The sequence below is a fragment of the Buteo buteo genome, chromosome 23 (assembly GCF_964188355.1).
Source record: "Buteo buteo chromosome 23, bButBut1.hap1.1, whole genome shotgun sequence".
NCBI classification, from domain to species: Eukaryota; Metazoa; Chordata; class Aves; order Accipitriformes; family Accipitridae; genus Buteo; species Buteo buteo.
The window spans coordinates 11,407,962-11,428,268 of record NC_134193.1 but is presented as its reverse complement, the minus strand read 5'-3'; the positions used below and the strand labels follow the sequence as shown (position 1 = coordinate 11,428,268).

General features: G+C 50.5%; 1 protein-coding gene across 20 annotated transcripts in view; it reads left to right on the top strand.

The window, feature by feature from the left end:
* EXD3 (exonuclease 3'-5' domain containing 3) overlaps window positions 1-20,307 on the top strand; it is a 296,945-nt gene that overhangs the window by 224,150 nt on the left and 52,488 nt on the right. The window contains exon 22 of one of the 20 annotated variants that reach the window (XR_012654086.1): window positions 8,570-8,627. The exons of 18 other annotated variants lie outside the window; for them this stretch is intronic. Coding sequence is in view for 1 of the 2 variants with exons in the window: in XM_075054965.1 (XP_074911066.1) it covers window positions 8,570-8,671 (102 nt within the window). In the remaining variant the exon portion in view is untranslated. Of the gene's footprint in view, window positions 1-8,569; window positions 10,636-20,307 lie in introns of those variants that run through there. One more of the 20 variants, XM_075054965.1, reaches the window with a different exon arrangement.

Sequence of the window (20,307 nt, the reverse complement as noted above, 5' to 3'; positions counted from 1 at the left end):
GTATAGTGTAGTGCCCAGTGTACTGAGTACCTCCATCCTGGAACCAACTTGCTATGGAGTTGAGGGAAGATCGAGACAGTTCTGCAAGTGTCAGTTTAAATGCTGTTATCAGCTTGGTGAGGAATTTACACATTTAGCAGGTTTCGGTCCAGCGTAAATGGAGTGATTCTGTGTTGGGGGTCCTTAGAGGCTGTAAGTGAAAAACTGGATGTGACCTGATACTGAAATGTTGTCAGCATCCATTATCGCTCGCATTCCTACTCAGAAAGCTCATTTGGGAATTGCTCTGTCTTTGGTTTGGATACACACATCCCAGCTCTCCATTAGCTCCTGTTTGTGTAGCAAAGCTGCACAGCTCTCAGCAGCTGTGCTGTGCAAGGCTGGCGGGGATCCTGGCCATACCTGCAACAGGCTCTGCCCAGGCTTAATGAGCTCGGAGCTCATTAACTGCCAGTCTAGGTGGGTGTCCCTTCCTGCAGTCACACTTCTAACTGTGGTGTAGATAAGTCCTCTGCTTCTTTCAGGTCCGTCCCTTTTAGGCACAGTCCAGCAAGTGTATAATGATGGAAGCTCTTGTGGGGCTGGCAGTTTTCTTAAACTCTCAATTTTGTATATTTTGATTCTCATTATTTTATCTCTATTTTAACCAGAAGAACAGCCCATGCTGGGCTGTCAGGAGCTGCTGGACTGATGGAGAGGAGTCTTCCCATCACAGCAGGGTGTAAAGTATCGCATCTGGGCATGTTAGCTTTTTGTCTTTCCCCACTTCTGCCCACTAGTTTTCATACTGATTCCTTGCGGTTTCATTTTCTCTCAGTTTTTGTTTTGGTGCCTCCTAAACAGACTTGAGCATCACCTGTACTGTGGGTTTCTGTATTTGACTGGCAGGTTTGGTATCTGAATAGATCGATAGCTATGATGTTGCATTAGGTATGTATTGAACAGAGAAGTAGGCAGGTGAAGAAGCTAAAAATGACACCAAATAATTCATGAATTAAATGAAGAGCCTCTGTTTCATGAAGACCCAGTGCCAGAGCAACTCCTTCCTCCCATAGCAAAGGGAGGAGGAGGAGGATCCTGGTGGACCCGGAGAGGTGGGAACATAGTTGTTCATAGGCTGTGCAACCAAAGAGCTGAGTGTGACTGGTCCGAATTGCCTGGCAGTGTGAACTCCTATAGCTCCTGCTAAGAAAGCTGAGTTTAAGAATATACCATGCATGACACATGCCTGCCTGAGTGGTTTTTGAGGGAAGGACCTTTCCGTCCCACACTGGTCCCTGGGACCTGATGCCATTCAGTGAGCTCAGCTAGTTCCAGTGCCTGAAGCCTTCGGGGAGGAGGCAGGAGGCAGCTGTATGAGAAGGAAAGGAGAGAAATAGCTAACTGAGACTTCCTAAAACTGCACGGGCACTGGAAAGCAGCTCTGGTATTTTCAAAGGTGCACACTAGACATGGCTGTTCATGATTAAAACTCTGTCAGCTGAGAGTGATGATGCAGCAAAAAATAGCCGGGTTTTTCATACGATGCTGGCTTTCTCCAGATTTTAATGGAAGTTTAGCTGACTAAGCAGGCATTTTTATATACTAGGTTTTTTTCTGACACATAAAGATAAACATTTTCTACCTCGTCCTGTGCTAAGGCAGTTGGTGCTGCTGGACGCTGCTGTCCTGGAAGGGAAATCCACGAAAATGTAGCCCCCGTGGACGTCTTCCAAGAGCACATCCCTGGGGACACCAGCTTGGGGAACCGCTTTGTCTCCGGGTTTGTCAGACAAAGAACCTTGGTGCATTTATCATGCTTAAGGTTAGGGAAATGGCATGCTTTCTCCAGGGAAGGCAGCGGTTGGATTAAGAGGAGATATCACACTCCGGTGTCCAGGAGGCTCAGCCAAAAGCGGCCATCCGGCACGGCGGGGCAAGCCCGGTGCTGGGCTGGTGCCCATCTGCGCTCACAGGGTGACAGCCCCTCCGGCAGCAGGAGTGTGGCTGAATCGCCTGTGTCACAGCCAGGGCAGCTGCTGGGCGAGAGGCCACGGGGGCTAATTGGAACACTTCCTCTCAAACGTGTTTTTTACATGAAGCAGACTTCTCGCCTGGACGCTGGTCTTCACAGCCTTGGTCTGTGAAACTGGATTTTTGGTCAAGAAGGATGCCCCCTGCTCCCAAACAACGCAAGCAAACAACAGAATGCTTTTGAGTGTTTTTAACCAATAGTTTGCTTTAATAAATATTTCGTAAAATCAAAACATTTTTAGCAGAAAGAATAATTTCTCCATTGTCAAAGTATCAAACCATAGTATCTCCATTACCAAGCAATATATTGCTGTAGAACCAAGATAAGACTGCAGCAAGCGTCCTGAGCTCCTCTGTTGCCGTATTTGCTTGGAAATCTCTTTCCAGGTACATTTCTTTCCAGGGCTTTTCGCATATACATATAAATGTATATACTCTGATACATATAGTATGTGTATAACATGTGCATATAAATGTATATATTCTGTATATATAATATCTTCTATTAACAAGGGGAGTCTAACTGTTGCCTGCAGCATCGGGAGGCAGCAGCGGGAGCTCAGCCCCATGGCTTGCTCTCTCCCATTGAACTTTTCTCTGTTATTCTTGGGGAAGCTGAGCAGGGGTCAAGCCCAGGCAGGGAAATGAGGTCTGGGGCTATGGAAAACTCAGACCCCAGAGCCACCTCCTATTATATAGATATAAATGGAATGGAAAATTATTTCAAATAAAAGTGCACTGCCCTCTGAGAAATGTTCTCACAGAACCGCCTCTGAGAGTGGCTTAGCTCTTTATCAGAGCGCAGTGCTTTGCAGCAGGGGGGACCTCAGGGCAGCGGTGACAGTGAATGCAGCGTGCCAGAGCCAGGACATGTCACCACGGCTGCCTCCAAGAGCACGGGACCAAGCACCGTGGCCAAGTGGTCCGTGCTGCTTCCCAAGCACCATGCAGGACGGTGATTCCCTGATGCTTCCCTCTCCCTTCATGCCGATGATGGATCTGCATGTGTAAGCCAGCCAGATCCGCATCCCCAGGAAAGAAATGGGACTCGGCTCTGGCGTTCTCCATCTCTGCAGGGCTGTGTGAAGAAGCGCAAGGACAGCTTGGTGTGCAGAGTGCGACCCCCACATCCTCCATCTGCATCCAAATTGGTCTGAATTTTTAACAACACCTTAATTAGGAGTGTGGTGCTGGGTTCTCACATCAAGGCACAAACAGGGAAGTGCACTAGCCATCCCCTGTCTGTTCCCAGTTCAACACCAGTCCATTTGCTTCTCTGCATGTGAGAGTGAAGTGTTCATCCTCAGGGACAAAAATAGACGCAGAGGAGCCCTGCTCTCCCAGGGTGCTTGCATGCAGCCACGCATGGCCAGCTGGAGACAGCGGGACGAGGAGGTGCAGCATGAGCAGTGGCTATCCGACAGGGTATGAAAAACCGGGGAAAAAACAAAGCAAATGTGACACAGCAGTGCCAGGGCACTGGCCTTGCCTTCTTTGTCACTTGTCACTGCCAGCCCTGTCACCTCCCCATCTGTCAGCAACAAGGCTTTGCAAGAGAATGAAGTGCCAGGGAGCAGGAAGGCTCATGGAAGGAAGGGAAGAAGGGCGCAGGGAGATGGGAGAGTGGGGCTGCACCCACAGCAAGGTGTAACAGCTCTCCTGGAAGCAGGGCTGAGCCTCCTGCGGGCAGGGTTTGCAAGCCGAGTGCAGGTCAGAAACAAATCGCTCCAAGGGGTGCATGGCGCTCAGCTCAGTTTTCTTTCCCACCTGCAAGGCCAGACTCTGTCTCTCCTGCTGCCTCCCAGCACCTCCTAAAAAGCAGGGCGGGGAGGGGGTCCCCCATTTAGGGGCTGAAACACAGCTGCCTTGTTTGCTGGTCATAACTTGTAACACCTGCACAGGCAGAAAGTCCTGTAATTACAGCCTGGGCTGCAGGACATGAGGGAGGTGGAACAAAAGTCAATGATCTCGTGCAAACATGCATGCAAAGTAAAGCAACTGGGCAGATATTTTATTTGCTTTTTATGGAAACGTTCTTGAAACAGCCACTTAAGGACTTCATCAAAGGCAGAAAGCAAAAATCTAATGGGCCGTTTGTCCAAAGCCTTGTGGCAAAATACTGAATCCTAATTTAGTACCCAGAAAGAAACTGGCTTGGTTCATTAAAAATCAATTTGTAAATGCCCAGAACATAACGCTGTGATACAAACCAGGCACTAGAGACTGGTCAAGAGCAAGCCCCGCAAACCACTTCCTTGTCCATTTTCCTGTGTATCTAAGTGACCTGCTGGATAAGGGGAGGAAACTCATGATACGGGACTGAGCTTGCAAATATGCCTAAGCAGATGTGGTTGATGTGCCAGGTTTTTGGATGGACAGACAGCAAACCTCCCGAAAAGGCACTGGACGACAATATTCTTCAGCCTGTCCTCATCAGGTGGCATCGTATGTGTGCCCTGTGCTCTGGAGATTGGCAGGTAGTCTTCTGTCCCAGGTATCTGTGCCCTTTGATGACATAATTAGGAATGCACCCATTAAGGGATGCAAACCATTCATGTTTTGTGGAAGAGAAGCTGCTGGAGAAACAGCCAGTAGTCACCAAAACCCTTCCAGTCTCTCATGTCTCTCACAAGATGAAAAAAGACAGGGCTCCAGAGTTTGGCTAGGACTAGTTTATTAGTGTATGTCTTATTTCAGTCCTGAAGAGGAGGACAGAGGTCAGGCATGAGCTGGTCTGTAGGTTCAGGAATATCTTTCAGCTTAAATTCATGAAGAGGAACTTCCTGGGCTTCCTACAGTGCAAAGGCAGAGAGCATTACATCCTGAAGCTGCGTGGTTTTGTGCTTACTTGCATTGCTGTCATTTTTATTAATTCAACCAAGTACTTAGGAAGATATTTTATAAACTGATTTACTGAAATACTAGTATTGAAGTTGAAAAAGAAAATGGATCTAGTTACGCTAGGCACAGAGGCAATTCAAGTGATGGTAACAGCCTCTCTCCACCCATCCAACACGGCACTCTGAAGGCAGTAAAATGTAGAGGGTAATAGAGCAAGTTTCAGATGAGTGATCTTCAGTCAAGCAAGGATCTTGAGAACATAGAGATGCAGCCTTGGTAAAGCCAGTGAGAAGATGCATACAAGTTGGGCAAGCAGAATGTAAGGTGGGATTTGTGGTGACAAGAAAGGCTGGTGGTTGGTGCTGCTGGTGCATGAGAAGCAAAAACCAACCTGCAGCTTATAGGGGAAGAATAGAAAGAGAAGGACATTGCAAGAAAACAAAATGGTTTCTCTGCACCCTCCTACCCCATGGAGGACATGGCAAAAATATGGTTCATTCAGACAAGAAGTGCTTAGGAGTTCCTGCTGGGTTTATATATTTTTCCTACTAAGGCAATGGTGTGAGATAGGGCTTGGACTCCAGTGTGCAGTAGCTTCATCAGGAGATTTGTTCCACCTCTCTGGCCTGCTAGTTTCATGATTTTGAGTGTCTTTGGGGAGTGTATGAAAATCCGAGGGGTGTGAGCAGGCTCCTGTGCAATCGTGTTGGCAAGCTCTATAGCAAGGACAGGCAGAGGCTGCCACCGTGGGCAGGGGAGTCACTCCCCAGTGGGAGCTGAAGCAACGAACTGCAGCTTGGGGAGAAGCAGAGGGCATGTGGCTGTGCTTTGACTGGAGCCGGTAAATTTGCCTGGATATGGCAGGAAGAGAAGTTCCTGGGCCGTAGGTGACCTCTGGTCCTTGGTGCCCAGTGCTGTGTCAGAGCTGGGAGGAGGATGGTCGGTGCCCGGGAATTATTTTGCTGGTAGGGGATTAGTCATTGTGGGATTTGGAGCAGGGTGAATTTGGAGCAGATTGGGGACTTCTTCACTTGCACCCTGAGATAAGGGGGCTGCTCTGCTCTCGCCTGCATGTGGAGACATGGCAGCTCAGCCTCCTGGCAGGTTGCACCATCAGTTTTTCTTCACTATGGTGATCTTATGGGCGAGGGATTGCATTTTTCACCTCTGAGGGTGCCATCCGCCGAGGCCCCAGTGTCAGGGTCAGGAGTTGCTCTCTGCAGGTGTAGCTGCAATGGGGTGCTGTGCTATTCCAAGGGCAGCTCTGCAGGTTTTGCCAGGGAAAGCTGATGTGGTATTTAACCCACTCTCTGCTGGGTTCAAGATATGACACAAAAAGGTAGAGATTGGAAATCTCTGTTTTACATGGGAATACCAGGCACCAGTTGGGCTTGGCACACTGCAGGCTCTTAGCCCATGTTGCTACAAAAAGTAATGCTATGGTGAGCAAAAAATTATGTTACCAGTATGATTACCATAAGGTTTTAACAATCTGCTGGCCTGCTTAGCTTTATGCTTTGGAATAAAGCCCGACACTAGTGCCTGTGCAGCGTGCTTGTGCCAGCTGCTCCAGGGGATGCTCCGTTGTGGAAGGTGAAGACCATTGGGATGGTGGTGGGGATCCATCTCCCCACATAAGGAACCCTGTGGGGGCACCTGCCTGCCTTGTCTTCAAACACCGATCTCAGGCATTGCAGCAAAAAGCATTAAGTTAAGTGCAGGTAGGGCAGGCTGGTGGAGAAGCTGGGTGGTGGGAGGCTGGATCGCAGGCTGCCATCCCAGCCTGGTGTGTGGGGTGCTCTGAGCAAGTAGCTTCTTCAGACCCCAGTTTCCCCAGTGAGTGCTCTTCCCTCTGCATGGTGCCTTCGGAGAGCCCCGAACAGGGCAGATGGTGCCTGCAGCCCTGCAGAACCTCAGCAAGGTTCCTCCATGGCCATCAGCATGGGGCTCGGCCCCCAGGAGCCGTGTCCCCTGGGTGCCGGCAGTGTGCCGGCAGTGCTCTGCTCTCCTCCCGCGTGGCAGGCCACGCTGCCCGCTGCGGCGGGTGGATGAACGGGCTCACGAGCACTGTTGGGAGCACGTTTTTTCCCAGGCAGATTACGTAGCCTTTTTAGCTTCATCCCCCCCCACCCCACTACACCCCCCTTCCTCTGTTATTTTGGTGCCTTTCCCCAAGGGAAACAAAGTTAGCTCAAACACTGTTCCCACCAGAAAGGCAAAAGCTCCCCCCCCCCTTTTTCCTTCCTCTTTTGGGTTCAGGGTAATGTGTCCCATGACAAAACAAGCACAAATCCCTGCACGAAGTGCTTTGCCTTTTTGCCTTTCTCCTTAAAGGGAGAGTCTTCCTCCAGAGTCCCGAGGGCCATTACTCCATCACACTGAGGTGCCTCTCAGATGGAAGGATGGTCAAGCTGGACTCTTTTTGCCTGTGATGAAAGAAGCCCATGCCCAGCCATGGGGGGCAACGCTGGTGGGTGGAAATAGGTCTTGTAGCTGGTTAATATGAAGTGGGGAGCAGTGGTGTGCCCAAGAGAGCCAGGCTGGAGATCTTATGGCTGAGCTTCAGCCATCCCCAGTGGAGATGTCTCCATGAAAGTGGGTTGTTCAGGCTCCTTGGCAGCCCGTGGGGAGACAAGGTCCCTCCTAGGACCCTAAAGCAAAAGTCCAAGGTGGAGCAGGAACTCAAAACATATGTCTCCACAACCTGTAGGAATGATGGGTGAGGAACTCATGATACTCATCCTTCCCCACTGCAAAGCAAGATGTGATGGGTTTATGTGTGGGAAAAGACCACCTCAATCCAAATCACCAGCCTGTTTCCATCGGCAGAAGCATGCGGGCAGGTGGCTCAGTTATAATGTTTAATTGGAAGCTGCTGATATTGGTCTCTGGATGAGCATTCACAGGCTGTCTCACCATTGGATGCCAGGCTGTACCTGCTTGCAGGAAGGTTTTAAAGATATTTATGAGTATGGGCTTTTCCCACTACTTTGGGAAGGCAGATTTCTAGTTTTTCAGTAATTGACCCATAAAACCACCTTCTTCCCAGAATGCACTGGTCACCACTTCCCTGCCTACTATGTCAGAGAAAATTTAAGTAACTTTTGGGGCATGTGGCTGCTGCATCCTCCTGTCCTGCTTGGAGCTGAGCATCTTCGCTCTCTGCAAAGTCACAGTGTGTGGGTGCAGGCGCATGGCAGGCAGGCTGGCATCACACTCCTTCACACTTTATCACTGATACCACAGTCATGTCCCTGGGCCTCCGCAGAAGGAACCAAACCAGCCTGACATACATTTTTCCTTGTAAATGCTGTTTTCAGGATTCCCTCCATCCTTGGATTTCTTTTAACAATTTTTAACGAATGGGATTTTAATGCATCCCCCTAAATAGAGAAGCTGTAAATATTTATGTTTCCTGTACAGGTGATAAGTGAGTGGTGGGAGCCTGGGGACAGAGGGGTGTTTCCTATTTTTGCAACTCAGTAATTTTGCATGATGAGACCTTGGCAGCTTGCTCTTGGAACCTGTGCCTGCAGTAAGGTGTCTGAAAGGGAAAAGAAAAAGAAAGAAAAAAATTGAAATAAACCCCAAAAGCTAGTAATTGCTTGTGGTGAGAAAGGCAAATGAAAAATGTTATTTAGATTTGCAGTTTTTTAAAGACAGAAAAAACATTTTTGTTCAAAGACATTGAAATCAGACTATCATTTTGTTTCAGATGTTTCCAAAGAATGCAGAACTTGGAAATGGTAGGGAAGTATACGCCTGGTGGCCGAGGGGCTCTTGGTGGCCTGGGGGCAGCATGGGGGCTGTCCTCTGAGACCTTCCACAGCAGTGACATCTGGGGCAGGATTTGCTTTAGCCTCAAGCAGCTGTCTGCTTTGGATGAGACAGATCACCCCATTCCCCTTCACCGAGCATGAGCCGAGCCTGGCTGTAGGCATCTCCAGCCTGAAGGAGATGAGTAAGATGGACCCCTCAGGTGTCCACTGAGTTTGCGTCCACGCGAGAAAGCCAGTGGGACAGCAAAACATCCACTTTCTACCAAGATTATTTAGTCTTATGGCCGGAAAATCTCCCTGCTGAAAATGTTACCTACTGCTACACAGTGCAGGATCCAAGCAGAGATGTGGTCCCAGTCTCATGCTGGCTGTCAAAGTCTCAGTTTTGTTCCCATACTGTGTCCAAGATGGTGTTTCTGCCTTCAGAGGTACCTTCCTGGCTGGTGCGCAAAGATTAATGACTTCCAGGTCCCAAAGGTGTGGATGTGGGAGTGAGAATCACGGAGCAGAGGGAATACAGCTCTGGCATAGGATCTGTGACAGCCTGGCTCATCCATCAGGAATGCCGTGATGGAGGGGACGTTCCAAGTGTATTCAGCATGGGAAAATATTTTATCAAAGAAGCTTGGAATAAAAAAATAAAATTAAAATCTAAACATGAACGCTTGACACAGTGCCACATGAGGGCTATTTTTAATTTCCTTCCTGATCGTTCCACTTGTTTTCATCATCGTCAGCTATTTGAATGATGGAATTAGTCACCATATATGAGATGAAATAAACAGAGAGCTCGTGGTTTCCAAGTGAGCATCATCTTGACTTGCCTAAGGGACATGAGAGCCATGGTATGCCGATGCCCATGGATTTGCCGCCAGCCATGTGTGACCTGGTGACACCCAGGACCTTGTGCTCAGTTAGGTGTATTTGGGACAGTGATACCCAAAGGAGGGCCAGGATGCTGGCTGTGGAGCAGCTCTGCTGCGAGGACTCATGGTGGACAAGGTTGACATACTTCTACATATTTCTTTGGGAAAGGTGCTTTCTGTGGAGTCGCTGGCGTAAAAGAAAATCCAGGGATTTTTAGAAAGAGGGAAAGCAGGCTCGTGCTCCATCCTCACTGCTCAATATTTTAATTCTGATTACTTTTAGCTGTGCAATTAATGAGCTGGAGAAGCCCTCGCTGAGAGCTTGACACACATACAGGCTTTACATCCCTCCTGGGGGCAGCCATGGAGAGGAGGAAAAGCTGAGCGCTGGTTATCAGCCTCAGCAAGTGCTAAACCAGATCATCCCTGAGCACTGGGTCCCAAATTTGCGAGCTGTCCTTCTGGGTGGCTGGGGAAGGCTCTGGTGCCATAGCATGGCCATGACCTGCAAAGGCACCTCGCAATTACAGGTGACACAACTGTGTCCTAAAACACCATTTGCTCTACATGCTTTGAACTGCTGGTTGCATGGTACATTTTCTTTCTGGCTATTTGTTTTCTTAATGCACTTAACTCAGGGCAATACTAATTTTTTGAATTTCTAGTCATGGCTTGTCTGTGCTCATTGATTTCTTGAAAAAAATAAAGTAGTATTTGGTTGCTGTCGTAACTGGAAAATACTTGTCGATATAACTGGAGAAGTTCCCTTTTCACTGATCCCCAGAGGAGGATCCCTGTGGTTATCCCTGTAACAGCATGTTTCAGTTATGGACCACTTTCCATTTTGCATACTTTAGCTAATCTGTTTCCTAGTCTTTTGAGTTGAGCTCCTGAAGTTAATGGGAGTTACTGGAAAGCCAAAAAAGGAGTATGTAGGCTAATGGCTTTAGAGCTGGACTTGAATAATACCTGTTCATTAGAGAGTGACATTGTATTGCTTGGGAATGTCTTTCCAGGCAAATTCTGATATATTTAAAATATTACTTCTTAACCACTGTATCAGTTTTGAATATACCTTAGCAACTGATAAACAATGATCCCATTTAATTGCAATACTAAATTAAACACCTAACTATCCAATTAGGGCACTGAATCCAATGCTGGCATTGCTTGTGATTTCAGCTTGCCATAAATTGGTATCAAGTCCAAGAAAGATTAATCAGATCACCTGATGAAATGGTACTAGTCCCCTTCCATGGCTTTATGCTTCCGTTTATTGCTTTAATGGAAGATTTGCAAAGGGTTTTGGCTGTTGCTGTGCTATAAGGAGGAGCCTGAGGCAATGGGGAGATTCAGCTGGGCTGGGACATGGGGCGCCTGTTCCTGGACAGAGGCAGTGACCACCCCCAGCAGAGGAAAGTGCCTGGCCCCCTCCCTCCCTGCCCTACCAGGCCTAACGGGCCCACAGGTTACAGAGCTACGTGAAAAATCATTCAGTTGGCTTTGGCTTATTTAAAAATAAAAACTCATGCGCAAAAATGAGGTTATTTGTTTTTACAAAAGTCTGAAGTTTCCCACAGTGGGCTGTTATGTTTGGGGACTGTTGGAGCCAACATCCATTTTTTCCTAAGGTAAGGAGCCTTTCTTACCAGGATTGTTAGGTTAATAATCATGACAGACATTTCCTAATTAGTTGTTAATCATGGGCTGGCCTTCCTGACACTTTCTGGGAGCTGATGCTCCTGCCAAACCCTTTCTGCTCCCTCTGCTGCAGTCCCCATGGCCAGGCTGTGTCCCCAGAGGGACGCTGGGATGGTCCTTGTGCTTGAGGGGAGTCATGGCGGGAGCCTCTAAACCAGAGGTTGCTGGTGGAGCAGAGGTGCCCCATGGGCACGCATGGCTGGAGGAGATGCAGGAGGCAGAGACGGGCTCTCTTCCCCATGGGGAAGGCATTTGGCAGGGCCAGGTGGTGGAGGATCCTCACGGGCAATAGGTGGTGGTGAACCAGGTGGGACCTGGCTCCTCAGCCCAGAGAGAGGAGGATAAGGAGAGGGAGGGCTTGGGAAGGCATTTTGTGTTTTTGAGATTTCGAGACCCCGGTGGGTGAGAATGAAATACCCATGTTGGGACTCTCAGCCTTGCCCAGGCTGAGCATCACCACCACAGTGAGGAGCGTCATCAGCCATCGCACTGGAGGCACCAGTCCAGTTGTTACCAAAGCTCCCACTGGGGCTGGATTCGGTGATCTCTGATTTACCAGGTTTTCTCATTTACAGCACTGTGCTCTGCTTACGCATGCAGCATGTCCCAGCTGTCGCGGGATGGCCCCATGCTTCATGCGAGGGCTGTTTGCCGCACTGGCAGAGGTGATGGGAGCTGACGGGCATCACCACGGTGTGCCAGGGGGACAGCCCTGCATGCCGGCTCTGCTTTTGGCCCTGGCAGCACCATGGTGCGCTTCCAACAGAGATGCAAGCACGGGGCGAGCGGAAGGGCAGAGCAGCCACCCCAGTCCTGCGCCCCACCAGCCTCCTGGTGAAGAGCCGCAGTGGGAGCCATTTCTCACTGCATTTCTTGCCCTGCAGACCTGCCCTTGCCTTTGTGAGCACGCGAGGCCACGGCAGCATGCAGGGTACCCGCGCCGACCCCGTTCCCACACTCATAATCCCTGGGTCATGGGAGATACAAAGGAGGTGCCGTGCCGCTGGGAGCTGGGGTGGGGGCAGGAGGGGCAGCCGGGCAGAGCCGGCTCCGCTGCCACTGCCTCATTTCTTTCTCACTGAGGATGACCTTCAGTTTTCTCCCTGCTAATCCCTCCCTTTAATCCCCTTCTCCTCTCCTCACCCGGGTCAGGGCGCTTTCTTGTCATCTCCCTTCTTCCCCGGCAGCTCCATCCCAGTCACTGTCAGTAAAGGCCAGATCCAAGCCAAGATGTCTCCATCACTTGCACGCTGCAGCCTCTTGCTGATGGACAGGGGCCAAAAAAGGGACTGCAGGAAGGCTGGAGGTGCTGACAGTAACACCAGGCTTTGTTCTTGCTGGGTTGTACATGAGGTGTTAAGAGGAGTCGCTCAGAGGTGGATCAAGGCACAGCTAAGCCCAGGTCCTGCCTCCTGCTGAATGCCCAGTTGGAAGCCAAAACCTGCGGAGCCCCTTTGCTGGGTGGCTGAAAGAGATGTGGGGCTGAAATCCCATGCTCCCATGGGCCCCACGGCAATACTTCACTCTTGGATTTGCTCCTGGGGCTGGGGGCCTGGCTGAGCCGTTGCCCCTGCCCAGGCAGTGCGGTCCCTGCCAGGCTGTGGCTGTCGCAGGGCTCTGCCATGAAGCATCCTCGGCTCTGGGAGCTGGAGGTAGGCACCTGCCCCTGGGCATGGGCATCACTGCCACCAGGCTCAGCACCAGCATCACTGGGGTGTAATGTCCGGGACTTGGCTTTGGGGGGACTCAGGCAAAGCTTCCACATGAGGCTATCCAAAATGAGAGGCCCAAACCTGGCATTTTAAAAGCACTTTTGGTCCCATGGGTCTTTAGCAAAGAGGATGGCTTTCACCACTGGGCAGGAGCATCATGGCCTCATGGCTGCAGAGTTGGCAACAAATATCTCCAAGCAGATACTGCACTGATGCCCCAGGTCACCTCATCCCGCTTTCTGGGCAGGCTTTGAGCCAGGGTTGAACTCCATGGTCACAGCACCTGAGCTCAGGTGCCTGCAGCCAGCGTGGAGGCATCCATGTGAGATGTACTCAGGTGCCTGAATTCTTCTTTCTACCTGTTGTTTGTACAGAGCCTGGTGCAGCAGTGTCCCCAACCTCGGCCTGGGCTCCTGACACTTCCACAAGGCAGATAATCAGCATGACAAGTAACAGCAAACTGGGTTAATTACAGTTTGGGGACCATCAAGAATTAGAGCTGCATTTCTGGTTCCATAAGGGCTTTACTCAAAGTCATTATCTCAGAGTAGAGATTCAGAGTCTGACTTTTGGCCCTGATTTGTGAGTATTGGCTCCAACACTAAAACACCAGTATGTTCTCTATTAAACTGTCTAACACAATCGATTTCCAGCCTATACTGCAGCTATTAGATGAAGTGCTCGGCAGCCATGAAAGTGAAGGAAGTCAATAGTTGTGTTTTTATTGGAAATCCAACAGTAGCATCCACATTTCCAGGCTTGTGTAGCATGCTGGAGGGCTGGAAGGGTGGGTGAAGCCTCGTACACTGCAGATCTGTGGAGGTGCCTGCAGATTTTGGAGCAGTTCCTTTTTGTAGCTGGTTTTTGGAAGTGCAGCTGCAGCTCGTGAGATGTTAGTCCTTTTCGTCTGGGTTTTCAATATTTCTAGTCCTAATACTTCGACACATAGTATGGTCCTTACTTACCAATCAGTTGGCTGCTCCAAAATCTCTTGTTTCAGGACTGTTGTTACCTAAACTTGTCTCTGGTACCCGCCAGGCTGGGGGCTGACCTGGGCAGCAAGCTCCTGCCAGCGGACTGTGGCATCTGCCATGATTCTGGAGGACTCTGGGAATGTGCCTGTAGTTTTATCCTGGTGATAAACTAAATCTCTTGGCATGATCCTGGTGCTCATGGGCTCAGTAATGCTTCCAGAAGGGCTGCATTGATGCTGAGGGACAGAGCAACAGCATGAAGACCTTTCTACTGACCCAAATCATGTAGTATCAGGGACCAGTGAGAAAAAAAAAAACCACCCGAGGCTGTGGCAGGAGAAGTGGCTTGGGATGGGAGATAAGGTCTTCCTGTTTCCCACAACACCCTGGGTTTCTTATCTGCAGTACTGCAAATAAAAAACACGGAGCCAGCAAGGCTGATTCCCACAGTACAGCAAAGACTCATCAGCATCAGTTTTCCCAGCAGCTCCCGTGTCCGTAGGAGGATGCCTGGGCTCTGGGATGGGCTTCCCTGTGAGACGTCAGCTCCGCGGAGGTTTGCTCTCCCTACTTGGCAGGCAGGGCTCTGCATGTCCTCTCCGCATCCTGCAGGATGGCTCCCGCCAGCAACGTGCACCCGTCAGTCCTTGCAGCATCTTGCAGAGGACAGTGCCCAGCTCTGCAGGGACCCTGACGTTGCAGAGTCCCGCTGCTCCCATGCCTACAAGCTTCCCAGCTGCTGCCAGGGAGGGAACTGCAGCCATAGCCATGCCGTGTGCTTGGGGGTGGGAGCCACATGCCAAAAGTCACGGGCACAATTCCCTACACCAGAGGGGCTGAGCTGTGCCTCTCTGCAAGCATTTGCACTCAGGAGCCCTGTCTTCAGACAAGCAATGCTTACAGATCTCTCGAGCAAGTGTTGGAAGTTTGCAATATCTGCTCATTATTTTACGGAGTTTGATGAGGTTTTGAAATGTGGGATCTCTCATTTGTCACCTGCATTAAAACAGGGCAACTTATTTCTGCACCAGCCTTTCAGAGTGATGGCTGCTTCTCCTTGCCATTGCCCTGTTTGCATTCCCTGTTTCTAGAGACATCTGTGATTCTACCCTCTCTCTGTGGAAAATAATGGGAAAAATGCAGGTGCTGCTGGTCTGGAAGAATTTTATCAGGTAGGATTTTGCTTAGCTTGGCTGTTGAAGCCTCATCTTCCACTTCCCAGGAGAAATCAGAGACATTGTTAAAAAAATTCAAGGTTGCCCAATATGCCATTAAGAAAGACAGAGCATCTCAGCACAGGTTTGGCCTGGGCTGAGTCTAGCAGCACAGAGGTGGAGCAGGACTGGGACAAACTCTTTTGCTCTGGGAATTTTTAAGCAAGAGGGAATTTCACAGCGGGGGACACAAAAGCGGTGGAACAGGGGCTCGTTGGGCCAGGCCTGTCCTAACAATGGAAGGTTTGCTCTGCCTCTTAATGAATTGCAGAATCGCACCACAGCAAAGCTTTTAAGTGCAACAATGTCAAAAGCTTTAAGTAGTTGTACAGGCTTTAAAGGTGTCTAACCTTTGACTTGTCAGGAAAAAAAGCAGGGAAGAGATTCCTTTTTCCGCTGGAATAAGTCCAGATTGGCAGCCCGCACCCAATTAGCAGCAAAAGCCACTAACGACGCAGCATGTGCAGCTCTGGCCTCCGACTCTTCTCACAGACCTTGTGAACTCTGGGACTATTTTCTTTTCAGCCACCCTTTGCTGACAAGATGCACACACTGGATGATCCATCCTGGGAGAAATTGGCCCTGCTGGACCCTGAACCATTCTGGGGGGAAAGCAGCAGTTTCTGGGTGCCGAGGGTGGAGCTGTTAAGAAAATCCCCTTCCCTCGCTATTACATCTTTCAGTCTGTATTGTATGAAAGTGTATTAACATTGTTAATATATATACGAGTTCACATGATACACTGTAGTGTGATGAGGTAGTGGAATGTTACTGGAGTCTGTGGTAGTGTTCATGCTTAAATAAAACAAACTGAAGGACAGCTCAGCCCTGGAAATAAGGTTTCCCTTCACTGAACAACTGAAGACATGAGAAATGGAGGGTTGTTTTTGCTGGGAGCCTGGCTGCACAGCTTGCAGCATCTCCGGCAGCAGAGCTGGAACAGCACATGGCTGGCTACTCATTTCTCTCCTCAATGAACCACCCCACACATGGCTACAGGGGTTGTGGCACTGTTGCTGTTGCTGTAGCAGTTCCTCTGGGAGCCCTAAACCTCAGGAAAATACCAAAATTCCCCCTGTGAATCACACCGTGTGTCTGTTCAGACCTGTGGGCTGATGCCATCAGCTCCCGGGAAGGTCTTTGACCATGAATGAATGTCCCCTTTGGGGCCAGTGGGCTGTAGCACAGCCTGACCCAAGCTGGGGCCAGCTCCTGACACAAACTGCTCTGGATTTTGCTTTTCCCACAAGCAGTTATATTCCCCGTAGCCCCCTGTCTGGGCTATTAATTACCCTGCTAATAGCTTTGAGCCGCCGCTTCTTCCAGGAGCTGCTCCTGGGCAGAGCAGCCAGGAGTATCTCCCTCTCGTCGACCTTCCCAGGGGTGCTCCTGGTTGGCTCTTCCCATGTGAGGGATGGACATGCAGCTCCGGCACAGCCTCTTCTCCGTCGCCATGAGCTTGACAATGCATTCTCCTTCCTCTCCACTACTGCGTAATCAGCCATGAGCTAACAACCTGCCAGCTCCGGGGTGTGGGACCCTGTTTCCCCATGGGCTTTCCCTTGCCTGGATCCCATCTTCCTCATGGAAGTGGGTGCAGAGTCCAGTCCTGTGCAGCTCATGTCTGACCCAGGTGGGGCTCATTATGAGTGTGCAGGCTTCTCACCCAGGAACAAAAATGCTGGGTCAGTGCAGCTTGCACGTGATGCAGGGACCTGGGGTACTCTGCAGAGGGGGCTGCCGGAGGGGTGTGCGGGATCCGTTCCTTGGTGGCTGCCGTGGGGTCAGAGGGACCGCAGGAAGCAGTGGCCTGGGAGGCGATGCAGGGGTTGTTGGCAGTGGGGAAGTGCTGACAGCTGGCTGGGGAAGGGGATCTCTTGGAAAAAGCATCCGGAAGGGACATTTCCCCTGCAGGAGCTTGTGTGTACTTGGGGGAATGGATGTACTGCTCTCCCTGGAAAAATGCTGCCTCTCCTGCCGCCTGCCTGGCCCTGCCTGCGCAGTCAGCTTACCTGACCTACAGACTGTCATTTTCAGCTGTTTTGCTCCCCAGATCTTTAAAATTGAGCACCAGTGTGGAGAGGATGCTGGAGCCCATTCCTTCACTAGGACCCAGGGAGTTGCTGCCCCATGTTACTCCTTCCAGGACTTTAGGCTTAGCTGTGGTTGTACATGAATTACTCAGAGCCCTACCTTTCACCAGCTGCTTTCCCTGGCTTGTTGCTCCTTTTCTGCTCCTTTTCTGTATGATTTGTCCCTAAAAATAAGGGTGGCCCTCCCAGAACTGCCTTCCAGCTCCCATAGAGCTGCTTTTCCCAGCTCACAGTGGCCAGGGCAGGTGACGCTGGGTTGGACCCTGCAAAGTAAGGCAGAATCAGACATTATTAAAAACCCTAGAAAGTGATTTCATTAAGGCCATAAAACAGCAAGGCAGCTAAAAACAGATAAATCTACTAATTACTTGCTCATTAAAAAAGCCCTCCAATAAATCCTTTTAAGGTGATCCCATAAATCTCTCCAACATCATTAAGGCCAGTTGTCTTCAATTCTTATCTCCCCCCAGGGAAGCCTTTTATAGGCCTACAAACACAGTGTTTTTAGGATTTGTATTGCAGATATAACCAAAGTTTGATGAGATCATCCAACAAAAGTGACCCTCTGTTCCCCGTGGCAGCAATCAAGGAGCAGCAGATTCTCCCTGGGGAGGCAGATGAAGCCCTCATCTCACTTCTCCAGGAGCCAGTGCTGTGGTGTCACCAAGCCAGTCTTTCTGGAGGGCTGTACAGACACCGAGGCTTGGCCTGAGGGGCTACAGATGCCTTTTCCTGGCATTGCACAAGCATTTGAGCACAAGACAAGCCTGTTTGCAGCCAGCGGGCCTCCTGCACTGGGTGCATGCAAGGATTTGCCCACCAAAGGGCTGGGGATGGGACCTGCCTTGGCCATGCTTGGGGTAGCTGGATGGAGCCCAGAGGGAAGGGGCCTTTCCATTTCGAGCTTCAGTTCTGGGTGTATGTGTTCAGGGGCCATCTGCGCAGCCCAGATCGTTTTGCTGAGCTGTTACTGAAAAGCAAATGAGCCTCACGCAGGTGGCTGACCCCCTCTGCACAGTTTAGCTGCAGCTTCAGGGGAACAGCCCAGCCCCCAGCCTAGACATGCTCCGAGGGCCAGTTCCCCCCAGGGTGTATTAAAACCTGCAGGAAAAGCTTCCCTCAGCCACCCTGCATGGGCATTTCCCCACTGGAAAAAAACCCTGAAACCTTGAAATGGATGCAAGAGACTTTTTAGCATGCGAGTTGCCCATGCAGGGTTGCTTCCTGAGATGGTATCGGGTGCCTTCTTCTGCAGCGCTTCCACCATCACAGCTTCCTTTTTACTTTCCTGCAACCTTGTCCAGGCCTCCTCAGCCCCGGCACTGCTCGCTCCCATCCCAGGGTACCTGGGCAGGAGCTGGCATGGGGGAGGCTGGCACCAGCTCCCCGCATTCCCCGGCTGTGCTGTGTTCCTCTCTGCAGTGCCAGCTTTGCCTGCAGCGCTGAGTTCACAGCCCATTTTCTAGCCAGCACCTGTATTACCAGCATTGATCTTAATTTGCTCATTGCAACAAGATGTTATTCTCGCTGGGGTCTCATTCTGGTGACACAGAGACTGGGACTAGCTGATGGTCCCAAGCTCAGGAGATCTTTCCTCCTTAACCAAATCACCTTTCGGGCACAGGGCAAGCGGCCGGGTGGCCTCTTGATGTCCCACCATTCAGCCACCTTGGGCTGAGAGCCTGACAAGCACCATTCACGACAGCAGCTCCTGGGGAGTCACTTTGCTTATTACTCCAAGCGATTAATTAATGGCTGCTTTGGCTCAGGTGTTGCTGGGCAGGAATGGACACAGCCCCAAGCTAGCTGGGAGCTGAGCAGCCGTGGCTGCACCATGTGTGGGCCTGGCTGGGGTTGGCGAGGACCCTCCAAGCCCTTGGCTGGGTGCAGGAGGGATGAGCATCCTTGTGCTCCGGCACCATACCATGGACCCACACAGCCTGTCCTCACGCCAAGGGGTACGGAGAGGAGTTGGGATGGTGCCTTGCAGTACATGCACCCTGCAGTATCTTACCACTGGCCCTGGGGGCTGTGGGCTGTTCAGTCAGCTTTCAAAGTGAGATTTCCCAAGGGCTTTCAGTGTCCCAGCTCAGCAGCATTCAGTTATCTCCTTTCACCTACTGAGCTGAATCCAAAATATAACAGTCATTGAGTGAAAAGATCCTGAGCTTTGGCATCTGGATGCTGTATGTAAGAGATGCTCCGAGAGTTTAACTCCCAATGGTCCTGGGGGTTTGAGCAGGAGAAAGCTGGGTTATTTGTCCTCTCTCCCTGCTGAAATGGCAGTGACTTTATTGTCTAATTTTAGTTACTTTTTTGTCTGAACCTGGTGGCTTCCCAGCAGTTCTCAGGATGTGTTTTATTCCTTTCTAGCTAGAAGTTTGCAAGCCAGCAGACGGTCAGTAGGAGCAGTGTGGTCTCGGGTGCTGGGAGCCCAGCTCCCATGTTCTGGGCACGGGGCCATCGCCGCAGCTCCTGGTGATGCAGCCACGCTGGAGCTGTCTCCCCCAGTTACCCCGCACCATCTTGCCCTGCCACCATGGGACTGGGGAGCAGTTCCCCAAGCCAATGTCACCAGCAGCCTGATTTAAACTCTCACCAGTGCAGAAATTCAGATGTGAGCCTGATGCCGCTGCTCGAACCTCATCCTGCGTCCCCATCCCCTGCTTCTGCTCAGGCAGTGGCTGCTGGCTGTCTTTTAGTTTCAAGTTTTATTGCTCTGAGATTACGGGCCTTGCAAGGGGATTGTTTCTAACCATCCTTCTCTTACTGAGCTGATGTGTCACTTGATTTTATGTGTGTTTTCCTGATGGGTTGTGCTTTCTGCCTGTGAAAAGCCTTGCATCTGTTTTATGGAGTCAGGCCAATTCAGCCAATGCCACTAAAATCCTCTGCAGGCACCCGGCATCCTTATCCCAGACACCCAAGAGTGTAATCAATCTTTCAAAAAAAAAAAAAAGTGGACAAAAAATGTTTATTTTGCATCTCAGCACATGCAAAGGCTCCAGTCTCTGGGCCAGGGCGTTAGGCAATCCTGGCTCTCCTGCAGGATGCATCTCCATAGAAAACTGCCTTTTTCTGAGACCTGTTGACTCAGGATGATGCAGATGCCGT